The sequence below is a fragment of the Pongo pygmaeus genome, chromosome 14 (genome assembly GCF_028885625.2).
Source record: "Pongo pygmaeus isolate AG05252 chromosome 14, NHGRI_mPonPyg2-v2.0_pri, whole genome shotgun sequence".
Taxonomy (NCBI): domain Eukaryota; kingdom Metazoa; phylum Chordata; class Mammalia; order Primates; family Hominidae; genus Pongo; species Pongo pygmaeus.
In genome coordinates, this window is record NC_072387.2 from 27642211 (window position 1) to 27665273 (window position 23063).

General features: G+C 39.3%; 1 protein-coding gene across 1 annotated transcript in view; it reads right to left on the minus strand.

The window, feature by feature from the left end:
* Window positions 1–11044, minus strand: part of MICU2 (mitochondrial calcium uptake 2) — a 111967-nt gene extending 100923 nt beyond the window's left edge. The window contains exon 1 of the mRNA XM_054446304.1: window positions 10729–11044. Coding sequence (XP_054302279.1) covers window positions 10729–10938 — 210 coding nt within the window. The 5' untranslated portion in view covers window positions 10939–11044. The remainder of the gene's footprint in view (window positions 1–10728) is intronic.
* Between the last annotated feature and the right edge of the window lie 12019 nt (window positions 11045–23063).

The window sequence follows — 23063 nt, forward strand, 5'->3', positions numbered from 1 at the left end:
TTCTGAAACTATTCCAAGTAACTGAAAAGGAGGGACTCCTCTCAAACTCATTTTATGAAAACAGCATCATCCTGATACCAAGACCAGGAAAAGACACAACAAAAAAAGAAAACATAAGGCCAATATGCCTGACGAACATCGATGCAAAAATCCTCAATAAAACACTGGCAAACCCAATCAATCCAGCAGCACATCAAAAAGTTTACCCACCACGATCAAGTCGGCTTCATCCCTGGGATGCAAGGGTGGTTCAACATACGCAAATCAAGAAACATAATCCATCACATAAACAGAGCCAAAGACAAAAACCACACGATTATCTCAATAGATACAGAAAAGGCCTTTGATAAAATTCAACACCCCTTCCTGTTTAAAAACTCTCAATAAACTAGGTATTGATGGAACATATCTCAAAATAATAAGAGCTATTTATGACAAACCCACAGCCAATATCATATTCAATAGGCAAATGCTGGAAGCATTCCCTCTGAAAACCAGTACAAGACGAGGACGCCCTCTCTCACCACTCGTATGCAACAGAGTACTGGAAGTTCTGGCCAGGGCAATCAGGCAAGAGAAAGAAATAAACGGTATTCGAATAGGAAGACAGGAAGTCAAGTTGTCTCTGTTTGCAGATGACATGATTTTATATTTAGAAAACTGCATCATCTCAGCCCAAAAATTTCTTGAGCTGATAAGCAACTTCAGCAAAGTCTCAGGATACAAAATCAATGTGCAAAAATCACAAGCACTCCTTTACAACAATAGGCAAGCAGAGATCCAAATCATGAATGAACTCCCATTCACAACTGCTACAAAGAGAATAAAAATACCTAGGAATACAGCTAACAAGGGATGTGAAGGACCTCTTCAAGGAGAACTACAAACCACTGCTCAATGAAATAAAAGAAGACACAAACAAATGGAAAAACATTCCATGCTCATGGATAGGAAGAATCAATATTGTGAAAATGGCCAGACTGTCAAAAGTAATTTATAGATTCAATGCTATTCCTATCAAACTATCATTGTCACTCTTCCCAGAATTAAAAAAAAAACAAAACAAAACTATTTCATATGCAATCAGAGAAGACCCCATATAGCAAAGACAATCCTAAGCAAAAAAAATAAAGCTGGAGGCATCATGCTACCTGACTTCAAACTATGCTACAAAGCTACAGTAACCAAAACAGCATGGTACTGGTACCAAAACAGACATATAGACCAATGGAGCAGGACAGAGACCTCAGAAATAACACCACACATCTACGACCATCTGATCGTTGACAAACCTGACAAAAAACAAGCAATGGGGAAAGGATTACCTATTTAATAAGTGGTGCTGGGAAAACTGGCTAGCCTTATGCAGAAAACAGAAACTGGACGCCTTCCTTACACCTTATACAAAAATTAACTCAAGATGGATTAAGACTTAAATGTAAAATCCAAAACCATAAAAACCCTAATACAAAACCTAGGCAATACCATTCAGGACACAGGCATGGGCAAAGACTTCATGACAAAAATGCCAAAAGTAATTGCAACAAAAGCCAAAACTGACAAATGGGATCTAATTAAAGAGCTTCTGCAAAGCAAAGGAAACTATCATCTTGCAACAAAAGCGAAAACTGACAAATGGGATCTAATTAAAGTAAAGAGCTTCTGCAAAGCAAAGGAAACTATCATCAGGGTGAACAGGCAACCTACAGAATGGGAGAAAATTTTTGCAATCTACCCATCTGACAAAGGTCTAATATCCAGAATTTATAAGAAACTTAAACATATTTATAAGAAAAAAAGAAACAACCCCACCAAAAAGTGGGCAAAGTATATGAACAGACATTTCTCAAAAGAAGACATTTACACGGCCAACAAACATGAAAAAAAGCTCATCATCACTGGTCATTAAGAGAAATGCAAATCAAAATCACAATGAGATACCATCTCATGCCAGTCAGAATGGTGATTATTAAAAAGTCAGGAAACAATAGATACTGGCGAGGCCGTGGAGAAATAGGAACACTTTTACACTGTTTGTGGGAGTTAAATTAGTTCAACTATTGTGGAAGACAGTGTGGCGACCTCAAGAATCTAGAACCAGAAATACCATCTGACCCAGCAATCCCATTACTGGGTATATACCCAAAGGAATATAAATCATTCTACTATGAAGACACATGCACACGTATGTTTACTGCAGCAGTATTTACAATAGCAAAGACATGGAACAAACCCAAATGCCCATCAATGACAGACTGAATAAAGAAAATGTGGTACATATATACCATAGAATACTATGCAGCCATAAAAGGGAATGAGATCATGTCCTTTGCAGGGACATGGATGAAGCTGGAAGCCATCATCTTCAGCAAACTAACACAGGAACAGAAAACCAAACACCACATGTTCTCACTCATAAATGGGAGCTGAACATTGAGAACCCATGGATGCAGAGAAGGGAACAATACACACCCAGACCTGTTGGGGGGTGGGGATTGAGGGGAGGGAACTTAGAGGATGGGTCAACAGGTGCAGCAAACCACCATGGCACACATATACCGATGTAACAAACTTGCATGTTCTGCACACGTATCCTGTTTTTGTTCTGTTTTGTTTTTTAGAATAAAGAAAAAGCAACTAAAGACAAAATTGGAAACTTTAAGAATAAAAACCAGAAAGTTAAAAAGAAAAAAGAAAAGAAAATCTTTACCCTGTACCATTGCAAGTAGTCAACTGGGGGTTTCCTTGCTTCTTGAAACCTGGGTGAAACTCTCTAGAATTGTATACCGGTTATCAATTTATTGTCTCCCAGCTAAAATCCACAGTTCTTTGCTTGGTGATACTAGAGCTGGACTCTGTAAACTCTTCTCCTTTGCCAGCTGGGATAACTCTGTCCATAGAGGGCATGGGAGTGACACTGCAAGACAACAGAGCCAAAAAGGCACTTTCCTCTCAGGTCTCAGTCCACCTTTTGTTATTCAGAACTGGAGCCCAAAGGCCCTCACAGACCAGCCAGAACCACTTCCAATTAGTTCTGGTGGGCAGGTATAGTGACTTCAGCTGCACCTTCAGGACACACTGGTGGGTGGCTTCCAAACAGCTTTAATGAACAGCTTCCACGGCAGCTCTAGGGGTCCTTAGGCCACACACAACCCACCAGGCTGCAGCTATGAGCTGCTCCAGGGCACCACCTCTGTGGTAGCTCTAAGCCAGGCCCTCAGGCCACATTCTCCCACCCAGCAGGTCAATACTGCACACTAGTTCCAGCCCACTCACCCCTTCCACCAATGGCAGGCTCCTTCTACAGACTAGTTGTGGACTGTGCCATGTGACAAGTTTCTTCAGCTGCAGCAGGCTTTATATTCTTGTGATAGGCACAGCTTCTTGAAAAAGGCTGAATCTCTGCTTTGAGGTGGAGGAGGATACCTCTCCTAAGTCTTTAGTTCCTTCACGGTCCACTCTCCTTCAGCCTATAGGCAGTAGCTACTTTTTGACACCTGCTACTTCTGGACCCCTGTGAGTATTACTCCCTTAGTAGTCAATCACCTTCTACTACTTTTTTACATTAAATTTCCTTCTTCAAATTACTGGTTTGATTTCTGTCTCCTTATTGGACTCTGATAGAGATAAATCCTACCTTTAATTTCACAATCTAGGAATATTCAAAATCCTTCCAGGAGTGTTGCTAAGAACTGGGGCAATGGAGGTACTTACATTCTCCATGTCTTGTCTTTTGATTATCACTTCCATTCAGTGCTACTTCTGCTTAAAACCACGGGAGCCTTGTGCAACTCTATTGAAGCACTTGTGCATTTGCTAGACTTTACTTAAGATGGGCCGAAAGAAGGGGAGATCTTAAGACTACAGAGTTGCGTTTCCAATCCTGTCCTTCCTTCTCCATCCATCTCCACTCCCAGTACTCACTTCCCCCCACACTTCCTTATATGCTCCAAATTCTTCTGCTTGCATTATGCAAAGCAGCTTTCTCTCACCCCTGAAGCCTAGGTCAGCCACATTCAGGTTCTTTTTTTATTTTTGAGACAGAGTCTGGCTCTGTCACCCAGGCTGGAGTGCAGTGGCGCGATCCTGCCTCACTGCAACCTCTGCCTCCGGGGTTCAAGTGATTCTCCTGCCTCAGCCTTCCAAGTAACTGGGACTACAGGCATGCATCACCGTGCCTGGCTAATTTTTGTATTTTTGGTAAAGATGGGGTTTCGCCATGTAGGCCAGGCTGGTCTCAAGCCCCTGACCTCAAGCGATACACCCGCCTCGGCCTCCCGAAGTGCTGGGATGACAGGCGTGAGCCACTATGCCCGGCCTCACATTCAGGTTCTTATAGGGCTTACTCTCTACCTCAAACACATAGTATGTAAACCAAAGCCATTCTCTTGCTAAGAGGATTTTCAGCCAATTGTTAAGATACAAAGCTTGTTATATTTATATCTTCAGTTGGTGTAAAATGTGTAACATGCATTTGACTAAAATGCAAAAATAGTTTATTAATATAGTTGGTTTTTGCCATGTCAGGATTATTTTCCAAATTTAAAAATAATTTAATTGGCTTGAGGTTTACCAGTTGAAGCATCTCAACAATTGAAATGAAAATATAACTAATCTTATTTAAATTCTAAAATGAGTATTTGATATTTTAATGTGATAGCAAAGGACAAAATCTTGCTATATAAAGACAAATATAAATGTTAATTATATTAAAAATGCAATCTTATATGTAGTCACAGGTTAAATGGACCCATCTTTAAACTTCAGAGACAAAGGTATATCTATTATTAAAACATTATAGATGTCATCAATTAATTCACCCATTCAATAAGTATTTACTGCACCTACTATGTGCCAGACTTTTTTCTAGGCCCTTGGGACATAGCAGATAAGAGCAAAGTCTCTTATTTACTTATGTTTTCTAATGGGAATATGGGATGACACATCTCTATGGCTCTAAGTGTGTAATTTAATATATCTGAGACAGTTAGTAACTTAGCTGATTCTAACCACTTCTAGATATTGGTTGTCTAATATTTCTATAAATGCCAATCAAACCGAAGTTAGAGAAGGTCACTTTGTTATCTAATGCATTTCAGTTCATTCATTCACCCTAGATAAACATTTATGATGTGCCATTACGTGGCTGCGATTATTCTAGGTACTAAGAATACAGAGATGAAAAAGACAAGAGGCCATTCTAGTAAGGGAAGACAAAATAAACAAGTATATAAAATAATTTCAGGGCCAGCCGCGGTGGCTCATGCCTGTAATCCCAGCACTTTAGGAGGCTGAGGTGGACGGATCACCTGCGGTCAAGAGTTCGAGACCCACCTGACGAATATGGTGAAAGCCCGTCTCTACTAAAAATACAAAAATTAGCTGGGCGTGGTGGCATGCACCTGTAGTCCCAGCTACTCGGGAGGCTGAGACCAGAGAACTGCTTGAACCCGGGAGGCGGAGGTTGCAGTGAGCCGAGATTGCACCACTGCACTCCAGCCTGAGTGACTGAGCAAGACTCTGTCTCCAAAAAAAAAAGTAATGGTTCAGAAAGTTTTTTAGTCTGATCATCTACTGTTGAGTATCTACTTAGTGATATGGAGGTTTGTTTTAATCAGTTTGGATTTGCCAATATATGATTCTAGCTTATAATAACGAAATACAATAGTAACCACAACACAGGGGTCCCTAACCCATGGGCCATGGACCAGCTAGGGTCCATGTTCTGTTAGGAACTGGACCACACAACAGGAGGTGAGTGGTGGGTGAAAAGAGCATTACTGCCTGAGCTCCACCTCCTGTCAGATCAGTAGCATTAGATTCTGACAGGAGCGCAAAACCTATTGTGAACTGCACTCCTATGAGAATCTAACTAATGCCTGATGATCTGAGGTGCAACAGTTACATCCCGAAACCACCCCCACCTCCATCAGTGGAGAAACTGTCTTCCATGAAACTAGCCCCTGGTGCCAAAAAGGTTGGGGACCACTGCCTTAACACTTCTATTATTTAAATTCCTGCAGGAAAGAAGTACACTTATACCTTTGCAACTCTAAAACTCTCTAGCTCCTAAACCTCCCTTCTCCATTGAAATAACATTTTATAATTTCAAAAAATGTTATCAAGGCTTAAGAATGAAGCTATCCTTTTATAGCAGAATGGACTGGAACAACAGAATAAGTCTGTCTCCTCCCTTCTATGATTTCTGATTTTACATGTCTGAATCAAATATAACATTGTAATGGGAGTAATACTAAAAGCTTAGAAAAGTTTTCAAATATTGTTTTAAAAGCAGCAGTTTACATAGAAATAACTGATGTGCTGACATGATCTAAAACAAGCTCCACTAAGAATTTCTTTGTAGGAGGCACTATTTTGTTGGCCAGGTGTAACAATACCATACATAGACTTGCAATTCAGAGTCTTTACAAATTTATCTTTTAAATGTCTTTTGAATTCATCCATTAATTTAGCTATCATCAACTCTTTCCTGAATTACTGCAACAGCTCCCTAAATCTAGTTTTCAATTCACTCCCTTTACTAAAGTCCCAATACTCTTTCCAAAGGTCAGAAACAAATTTGTGATATAGTATTACACGAACTTATTTATGCATTAAATAACATGATATGGTGGCAGGTTTAAAAAGTGCTTTCATTTTGAAGAAGTGATACTCTGAAATACTTATAACAACTCTAATATAGTAGGAAAATATCTGAGATTTCTGTTGATGACAAAGGCAGTTACTGTAATACCACTATAGCTTGTTGCCTATATTCATTAAATGAAGAAAACATTAAACAATTTATGAGAAAAATGAAACACAATTTTTATCAATGAAATTTTGTCAATGAAAACAAAAATGTAATCTTTTTTCTAAGTTCATGGATCCCCTAAATTCTATGCATGGACATATGGGGGTCCATGAGGGTTGAGAAATCCTGCAATGGCTTCCTGCTGTCCTCAAGATAAAAATTCCTGTCACATGGCTTATGGGACACTTAATGATCTGATTCCCAGCCATTGCTCACACCCAGTTTTGAACCCCATCTTTTGCAGCTCTTACTCTGCTGAGTCAAACTCTTACTTCCAGATCTCTGTAAAGCTATTTCCTTTGCCTACAAAACTCTTCCCCTTCTCTTTGCCTAGCAAACTTGCAATCACCCTCCAGGTGTCAACCTACACATAATTCCTTCAGGAAACCAAGACTGTGTGAAATACCCTTCCACTATGCTTCCACAGCACCCAGTATTTAACCCTACCACAGCATTTATCACATTGTATTAAAACTGCCCTTCCCCATTAAACTGTAAGCACATAAACTGTGTCTCTAATCCCTGCTCCTGGCATATTGTCTAGCACAGAGTAAGATTTCAGTACTTGTGAAAGGAAGAAAGTAAAGAAAAAAGGAAGGTTCCAATTTATCTACTGTTTCATGACATGAAACTCTACCCTTAATTCCTGATTGACCCTCACAAATGCAAGCTGTTGGTCACAATGGGAACTAGGAAAGTGTAGGACTCCATTAATATAAATTTATATTTTTATTGGAAAAAAGCACTTAAGTGTAATGACTGAAAATGAAGGACATATTCACTATTATTATTGTTATTTTTTTTGAGACGGAGTCTTGCTCTGTCGCCCAGGCTGGAGTGCAGTGGCGGGATCTCGGCTCCCTGCAAGCTCCGCCTCCCAGGTTCACGCCATTCTCCTGCCTCAGGCCCCCGAGTAGCTGGGATTACAGGCGCCCGCCATCACGCCCAGCTAATTTTTTGTATTTTTAGTAGAGACGGGGTTTCACTGTGTTAGCCAGGATGGTCTCGATCTCCTGACCTCGTGATCCGCCCATCTGGGCCTCCCAAAGTGCTGGGATTACAGGCGCGAGCCACCAGGCCCGGCCGGACATATCCACTATTATTATAGGGCCACGTCAGGAAGAGTTTACCAACTTGGAATACCAATGTAACTATATTAATGCATAACATTCTATTGCAATGAAAGATTCATCACAAGCCAAAATTCTGGTATATATCTAGCTCAACTATGCACACCTGTCCCTAAAGTAGTGGTGGTAGAGGAGAATTAACAGGCCCACCTCTTAGGGAAATGTATCAAAATCACTGAGGTGAAGGCAAAGTTTTCAAGCTATAGGTCCTCTCAATCCTTCCTGTATTCAGCCACTGATGCTGAAAGGAATGTCCACCGTGGTGGCAAAAGGATGAGAACCACTGTCTTGGTCCAATAGCAGATCAGGCAAACGCTATGCCAACAGACCTTATAAAACAATTGATAATAAAATGGTTTCTGTATTACTTTAGCTAAGATTAAACTTAGAAAGCTACAGGGAAGGAGAGCTGAGAGTTGGGAAGAGAATCCAAAATAACTACACTAGTGTGAAGCTTTTAGAGTCAAGTCAGGGATTTAAAAGGAGAAAGATTAGAAGTGGGCCAGAAAAAAAAAAAACAATTAGATGGATAAGTGAAATCAAGAGTCTACAAATTGCAGCTGGCAGGTGAGTGGTATTTAAGTCTTGTTCTAGGGATAGTGAGTGGATCACTTTAGTGGGAAGGTGCCTGAGTAGTGTCATGTCAGAGTGTGAGTATAAAAGGCTCTGAATGACAAAGTTTTAAAATGTGCATTTTGGCCGGGCGCTGTGGCTCACGCCTGTAGTCTCAGCACTTTGGGAGGCCAAGGCAGGCGGATCACGAGGTCGGGAAATCGAGACCATCCTGGCCAACATGGTGAAACCCCGGCTCTACTAAAAATACAAAAAAAATTAGCCGGACGTGGTGGCGTATGCCTGTAATCCTAGCTACTCGGGAGGCTGAGGTAGGAGAATCACTTGAACCGGGGAGTTAAGAGGTTGTAGTGAGCCGGGATCGCGCCACTGCACTCCAGCCTGGGCGACAGAGAGAAACTCCGTCTCAAAAAAAAAAAAAAAAAAAATGTGCATTTTACTCTCGGCAAAATGAGACACTACTGGTTTCTGAAGAAGGGTACACTGTGTGGTTAAAGTGATACTCCGGAGAAGATTAATCTACGGGACTTAAAAACAGGATGAATCGGCCGGGCGCAGTGGCTCATGCCTGTAATCCCAGCACTTAGGGAGGCCGAGGCGGGCGGATCACGAGGTCAGGAGATCCAGACCATCCTGGCTAACACGGTGAAACCCCGTCTCTACTAAAAATACAAAAAATTAGCCGGGCGCGATGGCGGGCGCCTGTAGTCCCAGCTACTTGGGAGGCTGAGGCAGGAGAATGGCGTGAACCCGGGAGGCGGAGCTTGCAGTAAGCCGAGATAGCGCCACCGCAGTCTAGCCTGGGCGACAGAGCGAGACTCCTCTCAAAAATAAAAAAAAAAAAACAAAAAACCAGGATGAATCAAGGGGAGAGAAACTAATGATGAATACACTGAACTCTTTGCCACAAGATTCACAAAAATGCTATAAAAACACTAGATGATAGATCTTTCCATTATATATATTTACAATGTAATTATAATTATGTGTTAATACAAACAAGCAATATCACTTGCCAATACTTAATTTTAATTCACAAGGCCTTTCCTCTCTTTTTTGTTGTATCCGAATGTTCCTTGAGTTTTTCGCTAGAAAGGCATAATGTAAATCTAAAAAAATAATACTACTTTTAATTTTCAAAAAAGCTCATATGTAAAAACTTACTAAGTCTACAAAAATTTTAAAGTACTACGCATTCAAATTTTTCAAATGCGTTACCACATTATTTATCTTGAAATAGGGAACTTGAATCTTTTTTTTTTTTTTTTTTTTTTGAGACGGAGCTTCGCTCTTGTAGCTCAGGCTGGAGTGCAATGGCTCGATCTTGGCTCACTGCAACCTCCGCCTCCCGGGTTCAAGCGGTTCTCCTACTTCAGCCTCCCGCCACCACGCCCAGCTAACTGTTTAGTAGAGACGGGGGGGCTGGGGTGGGGAGCGGTTTCACCATGTTGGCCAGGCTGGTCTCGAACTCCTGACCTCAAATGATCCACCCGCCTCGGCCTCCCAAAGCCCTGGGATTAAAGTCGTGTACCACCGTGCCCGACAGACTCTTATCTTTAATAGATGGCGGTTTTAGGAGCAATTTTTGCTTAGAACTTATGGTCCACTAAGATATTAAGGTTTATAATCATGCAATAATGTTCCTTAAAGTTGATAATAAAATCTGGAAATCAACTGGTTAATTTTTATGGCTGACACATTAGTGACTTAAAAAAGCAATCGACAGAACGTCATCATGCTATACAAAGAAAAGCTCGTAAAACTTAGTTGCAAAGGTTAACAAAGGTATATCCCTCAGGGGTAACTGGACGCAAACCACCTGCGGATGTGAATGCCACTTCACTGACCAGAGAGGGAGCAAGGGGCGAGGCGCAGTGAGATTCTGAATTAGGAGCCTCGAATTAAGACATGTCTACGCTCATCACCACTAAATTAGTGCGGCCAGTTTGTGGGCCGTGGTGTTCAGCGTCCGCGGGGTTCTCCCAAGGGAAGCAGAATCTCCAGTCACCAGCCTCGAAGGCCCTCGGGGGCTCAAGCCGGGGACCAGTCCAGGAAGGAGCGAGTCCCACCAGTCGCAGGGCGCCCCGATCCGCAGCGGCACCTCCACCCACGGCTCCGGGAGAGCCGCCCAGCGCCAAACCACTCCCCGCCAAAGGGCGTCAGGGGAGGGAGGAGCTTGACTGGGGCTAGCAGAAGGAGTTCGTCCCGTACCTGTGCGGAGACTGTGAGACTGCCATCCCGCGCCGCGACATTCACGCGGCTGTGGTGCCAGGCCGCTCCTGCTCCTGCCAGGGCCGCGCCGGCCACTGCTGCTGCCAAAGGGCCGGGACTCCGCACAGCCTCTCGGCTGACAGCGAGCCCCCGCCGCAGTCTTCCGCCCCAGGCCGCCAGCCGAGCGCAGCTCCCCGCAGCCGCCGCCATCTTTGCGGAAGCGCGGCTACACGGCGCTTCTCTCCCGGCGCTGCCGCCTACCGCCTGGGAACTCTCGCGACATCCGACAGGCTTCCGTCCCGCCTACCGGGCGTGCGCCGTGGGTGCGGTTGCGGAGGCGACGCTTGCACCCGCAAGAGGTGGCCTTCGGTTACGGGGCTGCCTTCTGAGGCTGTGGGGATGGGATAATAGGAAGAGTATCAACACAGTATAATATGACTTCCTAGTCCAAAACAAGATAGTGCCCTCGGTTGTGTGGGGAGGTTTCTCCTTTTCATTTTTTCATCTTGTAAAACTGAAACGTTTTTTGAAATAGTCTCTTCTGCATCTGTGTTGTTCAAGTCTTCCTATGCTCATAGTCTTGACTGTTCTTTCATTTCTGCTAAAAGAACTCTCAGACAAGGCATTCTGTTTATTCAGTCACTCACTATTTGCTTATAATGAATTTAAATTCAGTTTCAACAAAAGGTTTGATAGTAGCTCTTATCCTACCTAGAACTAAAAGTCAGAGACAGCAGCACACCAGCCCCATGTCTCTATCATCAGGGACCCAGAGGTTTTCCCTAGTGCAGGCTTAGAATGATACCTCAGTCCTGGCTGTTCCATTGGTGATAAGTGATGTAGTGAGGCAGACTATTTGGTTTTATTTAACAGCCTCCAATCCTCCATTGTTTGGTCTTCACTTTTCCTGACTGACTCTCTTTAATAAACTCTTTGTTCAACCTCTGAAATGTCCCCAGCTATTAGAAGCTTTAGTTGGGCATGCAGTAACGGAGCCAACATTAAAGGGGCAAAGACTCCTAATCACATAATCACTGCTGTCTTGAAGTTTTGCACAAAACAAAACTTCAAGAAACAAAAACAAAAACCTGTCACACGAAATCTAATTTGATCATTCAGTGGAAGTTCCGTGGATCCCTTTGTTATTATCTGCCCTTAATCCTTGCTCTCTTTCTCTTAGCCGGCTTGTCTAAATTAATCTGTAGTCAGAGGTTCCTCACTTTTCCCTCAGCTTCTGGACTTACTTTTCAGTGTGCCTTCCCAGGTAGGAAGCAGAGAGATGAGCCTCCCTTCACAGACTTGTGAGCCAGACCTCAAGGTTTGAATCTTAGCTCTACCAGGATGATCACTGTGGTTTGGGGCAAATTATTTAATCTCTCTGAGTCTCCATTTTCTCATTTGTAAATAACTCACGATTTGGTAGATGATCACTGCTATTTGGGGTAAGGTATTTAATCTCTTTGAGTCTCAATTTTCTCATCTGTGAACAACCCTCTTACAGTTTGGGGTGGGGGAGCTAAATGAGATATTTTATATAAAGTGACTAGCCAAATGCCTGGCACACGGTAGGCTCATGACAGATGTGCGTTTACTGTGGTCAAGGTTTGGTTTACTTCCGCCCTGTGAACACAAATGAGCTTGACTGAATGTCCATGATTCCAGATCACTAGCCCATCTTAACCTGAGATTTTCATGCTTTTTCGTATCTAGCCCGACTTTGTCAACCTCTGGACTGTTTTTCACCTCTGCTGACTCTGGTAGCTTTGGCACATGTCCTGCTTTTCTGGACTATTGACATCTAGCTTGTTTCCTGGTGATTATAGGACTTCTAGGATATGTTTGGACACCCTGGATGTCTTACCTTGTAGCTTATTCTTGATTTCCAGAAACCACAGTCTTTACATGTATACTTCTAACTGCCTAATTCACACAGTTCCTCTAGGTATTTAATGAAACCTGGCATCTATTACTCAGTTATTGCCTTAAGCCCAAGATAAGTTTAGATTCCTATTAAAACATGTGGCATATTTAAGAACATTGTCTTTCTCCCACAATTTGACATCCATGTGGGTGAGATGTCTTCCTTTTCCCTGTTTCTCTAGCACCTAGCACAATGTCCAGCACATAATAGACATTCAATGAGTGAGTATATAAGTGAATAAATAAATGGCACAAATGAAACTCTGGGGTTCATATTTCTATGCTTTGGCCATCCGAAATACAGAAGTATGTTATTCCTTTGGGGTACTTTATTTTCAAAACAAAAGCTTCTTTTTATTTTGCTAAAAATCTTTGAACCCACTTGGAAAACAGTGTAATTAGTTATATTTAAAATTTTCATTATGTGCCCAGGCATCTAGAACTCTCACTTATAATTCAATGTATTCAAACTTTTCTTATGCAGAGGAAACAAATTCTTATAATAGAACCGATCTCTAGTCGAGTAACCATTCGAAGTATGAAATCTTCCTTGGCAGCTGCTGACATTTGTCTAAGCACGTTGACAATATTGGTCTTTTTGGGCTCCAGCTTTGTTCATTTCTTCATCATCAGCTGTAAAGTCCTGGGCTGGGATGTATTTTCAACCATGCAGTTTATAAACCAACCCCCAAGTAAGAAGCTGCTTCTAAAGCTGTACATTGTATGCTGTTTTAAATAACTGGACGAAAACAGGATGGAAATACTTATTGTTTCAAAGTATTCTTAATTCACTTACTCCTGCCCTTTTTTCTGAAGAAGAACGAAAGTGGTATGCAGAAAAACTGCTCTTAAGGAGCTTTATTTTCACTGGAGAGGCTAGGCTTGAATTTCAAAACAATTGTCTCTGTTATACGGTGCAGAGAGGCAAGGGTGTGGTGGGCTGGCGCAGGCAGAAAAGTATCTAGGGAAGACAGAATACTTGATCTGGAACTTGCTGGGGTCTGAGGCAGGGTGAGAGCCTGGGGGAGGCTGCATACAGTGTGTGCTGACAGGCTTGGAGCAGAAGGGCTAGCTGGGGACTGACTTGGAGTGTCCTGAGGGCCAGGCAGGGGCCACACAATGATCTCCAGTCTATGCAACAGCTGTCAGCCCCCTTGTCCCTCTGCACATTTGTCACTGGCGTATTCATGCTTCCCTTTCAGTGTCCCCACCCACCTTGAGGCTGAGCTCCTCTTCTGAATCTCAGACGCTCCACCAGTGTATTTCTTCTGCTTGCCCAGACTTTGTCCTGGCCTTTCTTAGCCACTATCCACACGCTTCTTCAAATTATTTCCCTTTTTACTGACAGTCAAAACTTCGATTCCCTCTGGGTTACTGGTCTTGAACAAAAGAGGTCAACTAGTTTTTCTGACTGAAGATATCTACTCCTTTGTATTTCCATTTTAAAAGAAATTATTAACTCAAACACATCTTTGATCTTAGCATGTGTGGGGAGAAAAACAAATTTCTATTGGATTCTGAAAGATTGTTTACTGCTCTATTCCAGAATAATGTGCACTGAGACAGATTATCTTAGGTGGAGGAGAAAAATTATGGGAGATCTCAAAAGATTAGTTAAAGAAGTTGGACTCCTATAGGAATGAAGTAAAAAGCATTTGCATGGACATTATAAAGAACCATTGCTTGGAACAGTCAGAGGTTGAACTATATTTATGGTGGATAATTGTGTAGCGGAGGGTATGAATCACTCTCAGAGGCCCTAAATGAGTCAAAAGAACTGCTAATTATGTCTTTTTGTGCAGTTTGGGGCCATGAGTAAAAATATCTGAGTATCATGATTGATACCAGCATGTGTAGAAATAGGTTAAAATGAAATCTTACTGACAGTGAGAAAGCAGTGCCCAGAGGAGTGTTATGTGTGTCTTTCAGATCCTCGTCTGCATCTCATTACCTTCCCTTCCTCCCAGTGCAGCTCCCATTACCTTGCGCTGTGATGATTGTGACCATCTCTTAACATGTGCCTTTGCTTCATCTTTTTCTTCTCTGAAGCATCCCACAGATCTACGTTAGATCAATCCTCCTAAAACATTTCTTTCACCATACATCCATTAGCTCTGTGATTTGCCCTTCCTAAGCCTCTGTCTCCCTGTTGGAAAATGAGGAGATGGGTTTCAGTTTATTTTTACACTTCTAAAATTCTTTTTGTATGCCACTCCAAAGTGTCTTTTTTTTCTCCTCAGTTGACAAACTGTATCAAATGTAAAATATGTGCCAGGCATGGGACCACACGTTGGAGACAACAAGGACAAATAGGATAGAGCTTCCCGGGCAAGGGCTGTGCTCTCATACATTGGCCTGTGCCCTCTATGCTGAAAACTTTTAAAAGTACGTAACCCCCCATTTATGTGTGTTTATTTCTTAAATCTACACATTTACAACTAAATGTTAAAAGCCACATAGTAAGAATGTAAATGATGATGTAAAGATGAACTAGTATTTATAAAATAAAATTGTATTTTTATTATTAAAGATGCAATGAATGTTTTATTCTAAAACTGTTAGTATTTTAGTGAGATCTATGTGATTAACTTGGCTTCATTAACTTGGAAAATGCTGATTTAGGTTTTATGAGATACAAGTTCTGGTATTACGTTGAGTTAATTTATACATTAGTTTTTGATGACTGTCATAGCTCAAAAAGGTGCCTCACAAAAATATATTAATCTGAATGGAAGGAGTGACTGTACTGTTAGTTGAGGTAATGAAACCGTTATACTTGTCTTTTTTTAGCTTTTTCTTATGAAAAATTCAAATATATATAAAATTAGAGCGACTAGAATGATGAGTAGAGCTGGACTTCCACAGTTACAAACTCATGGCCAGTCTTATTTCATCTCCACCTTCTCCTTTTCCCTCAATTAGATTATGTTGGCATAGCCCCCAGGCTCATATAATTTTATTCTACATATTTTATTATGTATTTTTATTTTTATTTATTTTTTTTTGTGTGTGTGTGTGTGTGTGTGTGTGTGTGTGTGTTTGAGACAGAGTCTCACTATGTCGTCCAGGCTGGAGTGTAGTGGCACAATCTCAGCTCACTGCAACCTCTGCTTCTGAGGTTCAAGCAATTCTCGTGCATCAGCCTCCCGAGTAGCTGGGATTACAGGCATGTGCCACCATGCCTGGTTAATTTTTGTATTTTTTGTAGAGATGAGGTTTCACCATGTTGATCAGGCCGGTCTCAAACTCCTGGCCTCAAGTGATCCTTCCTCTTTGGCCTCCCAAAGTGCTAGGGTTACAGACATGAGTCACTGTGCCCAGCTCATTATGTATTTTTAAAAGATGAGCGCTCATAAAAAGAAAACCCACACACCAATATTTTGTTTTTGTATTTATTAATAATGCTTATAATCCAATGGACACAAACATTTACCGAAGAAAAAAAGTTGTGTAAGTTGCTGAAAATGCTAGGAGGCTGGGGGGACACTAACAGAAAGAAGATTAAAAAGTCTGTTGTATGAGTGTTGTGTAACACTTCCACATCTCAGGGAGAGGGATCTGTGTTGTCATAAAGTAATTACGAAAATTAGTGACAGCACAACATTTGAGGTTGCAAAAAAATATTTTTTCTGGAAACACATTTATGGAACAGATTGTGTATGTCAGAAGAATTTGACTGGTATTTTAAAATCCGTTATATCTCCAAAGTTCGGTGTAGCCCACCAAAGGAGACAATTCACACTTTCTTTCCTTTGCTCCTTTTCAGCTGTAAAATGTACATCTCAAGCACATCAAAGATGGTGACAGAGAAGAGTTAAGAAAGATAGCACATCCAGAGGAGCAAGGGACAAGATCTAAATAATTTCATGAAATGTTCCTTGATCCCAAGATTTCTGCAGAAATGTTCAAGTCTGTGATATGTATTCTTGTGCACTGAGACATCCAGAATTTAATAGCCTGTCCTTAACTGTGCAGAAGACCAAGCCACTAAGTAAATGCAAATGCTTTGACATTTTTATTGTTTCTTAAAAACCCAAATACAAATTTCAATTTCATCATTCATTCCTTTTCCCCAAAGCCAGTCTGCTGGTTAGCTGTCTTTAGTCTACAGCATGGTGTGAACACGTGGTGTCGGCACCACCACCCAGAGGCCATCAGCAGGGCAGGAGGCTGGGCATCTGGCAGCAGGATCTGGCTTTTCTCCAGAGCTTCTTTCTCCAATTGACTGGGTTGCCCTGAGTTTCTTTTGCGCTTCCGAGACTTGGATACACTGAGTTGGTCACCATTCAGTGGCTCTCACAGACAATGACCTTATGGTCTTGTCTCCAGCTAGAGACAGTGGAGACCTGGCAAGGAGGGTGGAGCCAGGTATGACAGATAACTCCCAGGTTATCTGGGACAGGCCTGCGCCTTGCACACAAGCAGACTGGTGGCCAGGAGTGTTGGTGACCACTGCCACCTGCTTGGCCTACAGGCAAGTGATACCACAGCTTTGATTCATTTGCCTCATCACTTCCTCTGGCCACAGCCACAGTGACCTCTTCCAGTTGTGAGGACTTCATGGCAACCTTTGGGTGTTGAGAGTTTCCCGGGAGTGCTTCAGATGGGGGCAAAGACCTAGGGGCCAGGACGTGTTTGGCAGAGACAAAGAGCTGTCTCACAGGAGCTCCTGCCATCGGTGGGGGCTTCACACGTGGAGCCCAGACACTGGGACTGCTGGGGTCCGCTGCAGAGCTGTACCCAGTTTGGGGGCACCTCAGCCTGGGGGCTTCCCTAGGCAGAAGCACCAGCCGGGTAAACTGAAAGGGTCTTCTGGGCTGCTTGGGGAAGGGGTGACCACGGAGGTCTGTCTTCCAGGAGACAGCCACAGGATGCACGGGAGGTGTGATCTGTTTCCCCCCAGGGCCTCTGAGGGGGGGCACCAGGCCCAAGAGATCCCCTGGCTTCCTGGGGTGCCCGAGGCCTGCGGGCTGGTGGCTGGCAGGGCTGGGCCACTCCTCCACCGGCAGACCTGTGCCAGAACCCTGGGTGGGGTTCACGATGAGGAAGCACCCAGACCCCAAGAGTGTGAATGGGGCCCTGGAGCAGGCTGGCCAGTGGGTCGAGCAGGTGCAGCCCCAAGTGCACGGTTGTGAGAGGTGAAGCCTTCCAGGCTTCTGGGTCAGGTGAGGACTTGGAGAACTTTTATATCTAGCTAAAAGATTGTAAATGCACCGATCAGCACTATGTGTCTATCTAAAGGTTTGTAAATGCACCAATCAGCTCTCTGTAAAATGAACCAATCAGCACTCTGTAAAATGGGCCAATCAGCAGGACGTGGGTGGGGCCAAATAAGGGAATAAAATCAGGCCACCCCAGAGCCCATCACGGCAACCAGCTCGGGTCACCTTTCACACTGTGGAAGCTTTGTTCTTTCGCTGTTTGCAATAAGTCCGGTTGCTGCTCACTCTGGGTGTGCACCACCTTTATGAGCTGTAAGACTCACCGGGAAGGTCTGCAGCTTCACTCCTGAAATCAGCGAGACCAGGAACCCACTGGGAGGAACGAACAACTCCAGATGCGCTGCCTTAAGAGCTGTAACACTCACCGCCAAGGTCTGAAGCTTCACTCCTGATCTTTAAAAACTAACAGTTCATCGCGAGGGTCCTTGGCTTCATTCTTGAAGTCAGAGAGACCAAGAACTCACCAATTCCGGACACAGTCGCACGCTGGGTAAGGAGGCAGTCGCGGCGGGGCTGCTGGTCACTGCGTGTTCTTGGGCGCATGGGCGGTTCGACCTGCTCTCACGCAGAGGCCTGGCGGGTGCTGGGCATGGCAGGGACGGTGCTGCTGGGGTGCCCTGCACTTCTGACTGCAGGCCCGAAATATCGTCGTGGTATTCCTATGCCATATCTATCCTCCACTTGGGGGACATTTGTCTTCTGAAGGCTTCAGACTCTTTGACGCCATCGAATGAAATGAAAAAGCATTTCATAGCCACATTTTGACTTATTCCGGAGTACTGTAAAGACTACGATACGTTAGACATTTTATTCTTACAAAATTAAACATTGGTGGTTTCTCAATCTCAGCACTATCGACACGTAGGGACAGAGAATTCTTTTTTTTTGTTGGGGGGTGGGGGGCTGTGCTGTGAACCACAGGGTGTTTAGTGGAATTCCTGGCTTCTACCCACCACATACCACCTGCCAGTAGCACCCCCACTCCACCCTGCCTCAACCGTGAAAAGCAAACATCATGTCTCCAGATGTTGCCAAATATCCCCCGGGGGACAAAGTCACCCTCAGCTGAGAACCACTGCCCTAGAATGTCAGCTCCAGGAGGGCAGTCAGTTTTGCATATTCTGTGCATCCCTAAATCTGTGATGCCTACAACAATGCCTACCCCTCAGTAGGCACTCAGTAATTACTTCTTGAATGAATGAATGTTATCTTAGTGATTTTTATTACAATGGGAAAAACCTGTTGTAATAAAACTCCTGTTTTTTCAATGGGGTTTGTGAATTTCTCACTTGGGACTTATGAATATGCAAGCTCAGTAAAATTTTGTCAAGTACTGGATTGAATATTCCTGAAAAAAATGTATTTGTAGAGGCTGGTCTTCATGCTTTGGATAGTAGTATTGAGTTCTTATTCTGGCTTCATACCATTAATAGTTAATATCTTAGGGCTTAATGTACATTCAGGATTAGGTTCATTATTAATGATAGTGGATATAAATCATTTTTTTCGAATTACCGTTTTTGGGGACTGATTTTATCTGATTAGATAGTTGTTTCTATCTTATAGTAAAGCTGGAGAGCAGAAGCATGAGCCCTGCTAGTTTGTTTTTGTTCACTGGCATTTTAATGTTTTAGCATCATCCTTCTGTAGAGTTTTCGCAGGACTCTTTTAAAGCCAGATATTGGCCAGGGACGGTGACTCACGTTTGTAATCCCGGCGCTTTGGGAGGCCGAGGCAGGCAGATCACCTGAGGTCAAGAGTTCAAGACCTGCCTGGACAGAGTAGTGAAACCCTGTCTCTACTAAAAACACAAAAAATTAGCCGGGCATGGTGGCAGCTGCCTGTAATCCCAGCTACTCGGAAGGCTGAGGCAGGAGAATCACTTGAACCTGGGTGGCGGAGGTTGCAGTGGGCCAAGATCATGCCATTGCACTCCAGCCTGGGCAACAAGAGTGAAACTCTGTCTCAAAAGAAAGAAGGAAAAACATCCAGGTATCCATTCTCATCAGGCTTATTTTCCTTAACACTAGATAATATAACTGGTAAATCCACCTAACTGGGTGCACAGAAACTGCAACCCTTAACAATTTATTGAAAGCTCACGGTCAAGTAAGGACACCTGTCATGAATCCTTCAAGTCACAGAACTTACACTCTTTTGTCTTGCATATCATGACATGAGGCCATCTTACTTAGGGCCTATACTATATATATAGATATAGTTCTTTTTTTTTTTTTTTTTCGAGATGGAGTTTCCTTCTTGTCGCCCAGGCTGGAGTGCAATACCTCGATCTTGGCTAACTGCAACCTCTGCCTCCCAGGTTCAAGCAGTTCTCCTGCCTCAGCCTCGCGAGTAGCTGGGATTACAGGCACCCCCCCCCCCCCCCACCACGCCCAGGTAATTTTTGTATTTTTAGTAGAGACAGGGTTTCATCATGTTGGCCAGGCTGGTGTCAAACTCCTGACCTCGGGCGATCCACCCACCTCAGCCTCCCAAAGTGCTGGGATTACAGGTATGAGCCACGGCGCCCAGCCTATAGTTCTTAAAATATATGTATTATATATAAAATATATAATATATAAAATATATTATATATATTATATTTATAATATATATATATGAAATATACTATATATATAATATATATAATATATAATATGTAAAATATATTATATATAATATATATAATATATAAAATATATTACATATAATATATATAATATATAATATATAAAATATATTATATATAAAACATTATATATAAAATATATAAAATATATTATATATAAAACATTATAAAATATATAAAATATATTATATATAATATATAAAATATATTATATATAATATATAAAATATATTATATATAATATATAAAATATATTATATAAAATATATAAAATATAAAAAATATATTATATAAAAAATATAAAATATATTAAATATATTATATAAAATATATAAAATATATAAAATATATTATATAAAATATATAAAATATATTATATATAAAATATATAAAATATATTATATAAAATATATAAAATATATTATATATAAAATATATAAAATATATTATATATAAAATATACAAAATATATTATATATAAAATATATTATATATAAAATATATAAAATATATTATATATAAAATATATAAAATATATTATATATAAAATATATTATATATAAAATATATAAAATATATAAAATATATTATATATAAAATATATAAAATATATTATATATAAAATATATAAAATATATTATATATAAAATATATTGTATATAAAATATAAAAAATATATTATATAAAAAATATATTATATATAAAATATAAAAAATATATATAAAATATATAAAATACATTATATATAAAATATATAAAATACATTATATATAAAATATATAAAATACATTATATATAAAATATATAAAATACATTATATATAAAATATATAAAATACATTATATATAAAATATATAAAATACATTATATATAAAATATATAAAATATATAAAATATATTATATATAAAATATATAAAATATATAAAATATATAAAATATAAAATATATAAAATATATAAAATATAAAATATATTATATATAAAATATATAAAATATATTATATATAAAATATATAAAATATATTATATATAAAATATATAAAATATATTATATATAAAATATATTATATATAAAATATATAAAATATATTATATATAAAATATATAAAATATATTATATATAAATATATAAAATATATTATATATAAAATATATAAAATATATTATATATAAAATATATAAAATATATTATATATAAAATATATAAAATATATTATATATAAAATATATTATATATAAAATATATAAAATATATTATATACAATATATAAAATATATTATATACAATATATAAAATATATTATATATAATATATTATATAAAATATATTATATACACTATATAAAATATATTATATATAATATATTATATAAAATATATTATATACAATATATAAAATATATTATATATAATATATTATATAAAATATATTATATATAATATATTATATAAAATATATAAAATATATTATATATAATATATAATATAAAATATATAAAATATATTATATATAATATATAATATATAATATATAATATATGTTGTATATAAAATATATAAAATATGTTATATATAATATATAAAATATGTTATATATAATATAGAAAATATATTACATGTAAAATATAGAAAATATATTACATATAAAATATAGAAAATATATATAAATATAGAAAATATATGAAAATATATAAAATATATTGTATACAAAATATATAATATATAAAATATATATAATATATAAAATATATTGTATATAAAATATATTGTATATAAAATATATAATATATAATATATAAATATATTGTATATAAAATATAAAATATATTATATATAAATATATAAAATATTATATATAAAATATATAAAATATATAAATATATATTATATATTATATATTATATAAAAAATATATAATATATAATATGTTATATATTATATGTAAATGTATAAATTTTATAAATTATATAATTTATATATAATATTTATAATTATAAATTATATATAATATATAATATTTATAATTATAAATTATATATAATATATATTTATAATTATAAATTATATATTTTATATAAAATATATATAATGTACATATTTTTTGTTGGATTAAAATTAACAATGCGTAGAAGTTTTAATATTTTGTTCTCATACCATTGGTTTATCCCATGTGGTATGACACTCCCCTTTAAGAACCCCAGGCTAGTGCATTTTACATCACATCCAATCTCCTCAGCCTGGCATTCTCAGTTGTGGCAGAGACAGTGTTATACATTCACCAAATCTCATTTTATTTTCTTTTTCTGGGGCACACGGAAGATACATTTCCCAGCTTCCCTTGCAGTGAGGTGTGGCCATGTTCTCACACTCTGGCCAATGGCATGTGAGGAGAGCTGACTGTGTCCACTCTCAGCCGAAGTAGCTAAGAGCCAATGTACCTTCCTCCATGCCCCGCCTCTTCGTCTTCTGCAGGGCTCTTAGAGGCCATGCATGCCAGCAGGGATAGCTAGGGTAGGTCACTTGTTGACAGAGAACTGCTGAGAAGAAACACACAATCTACATTT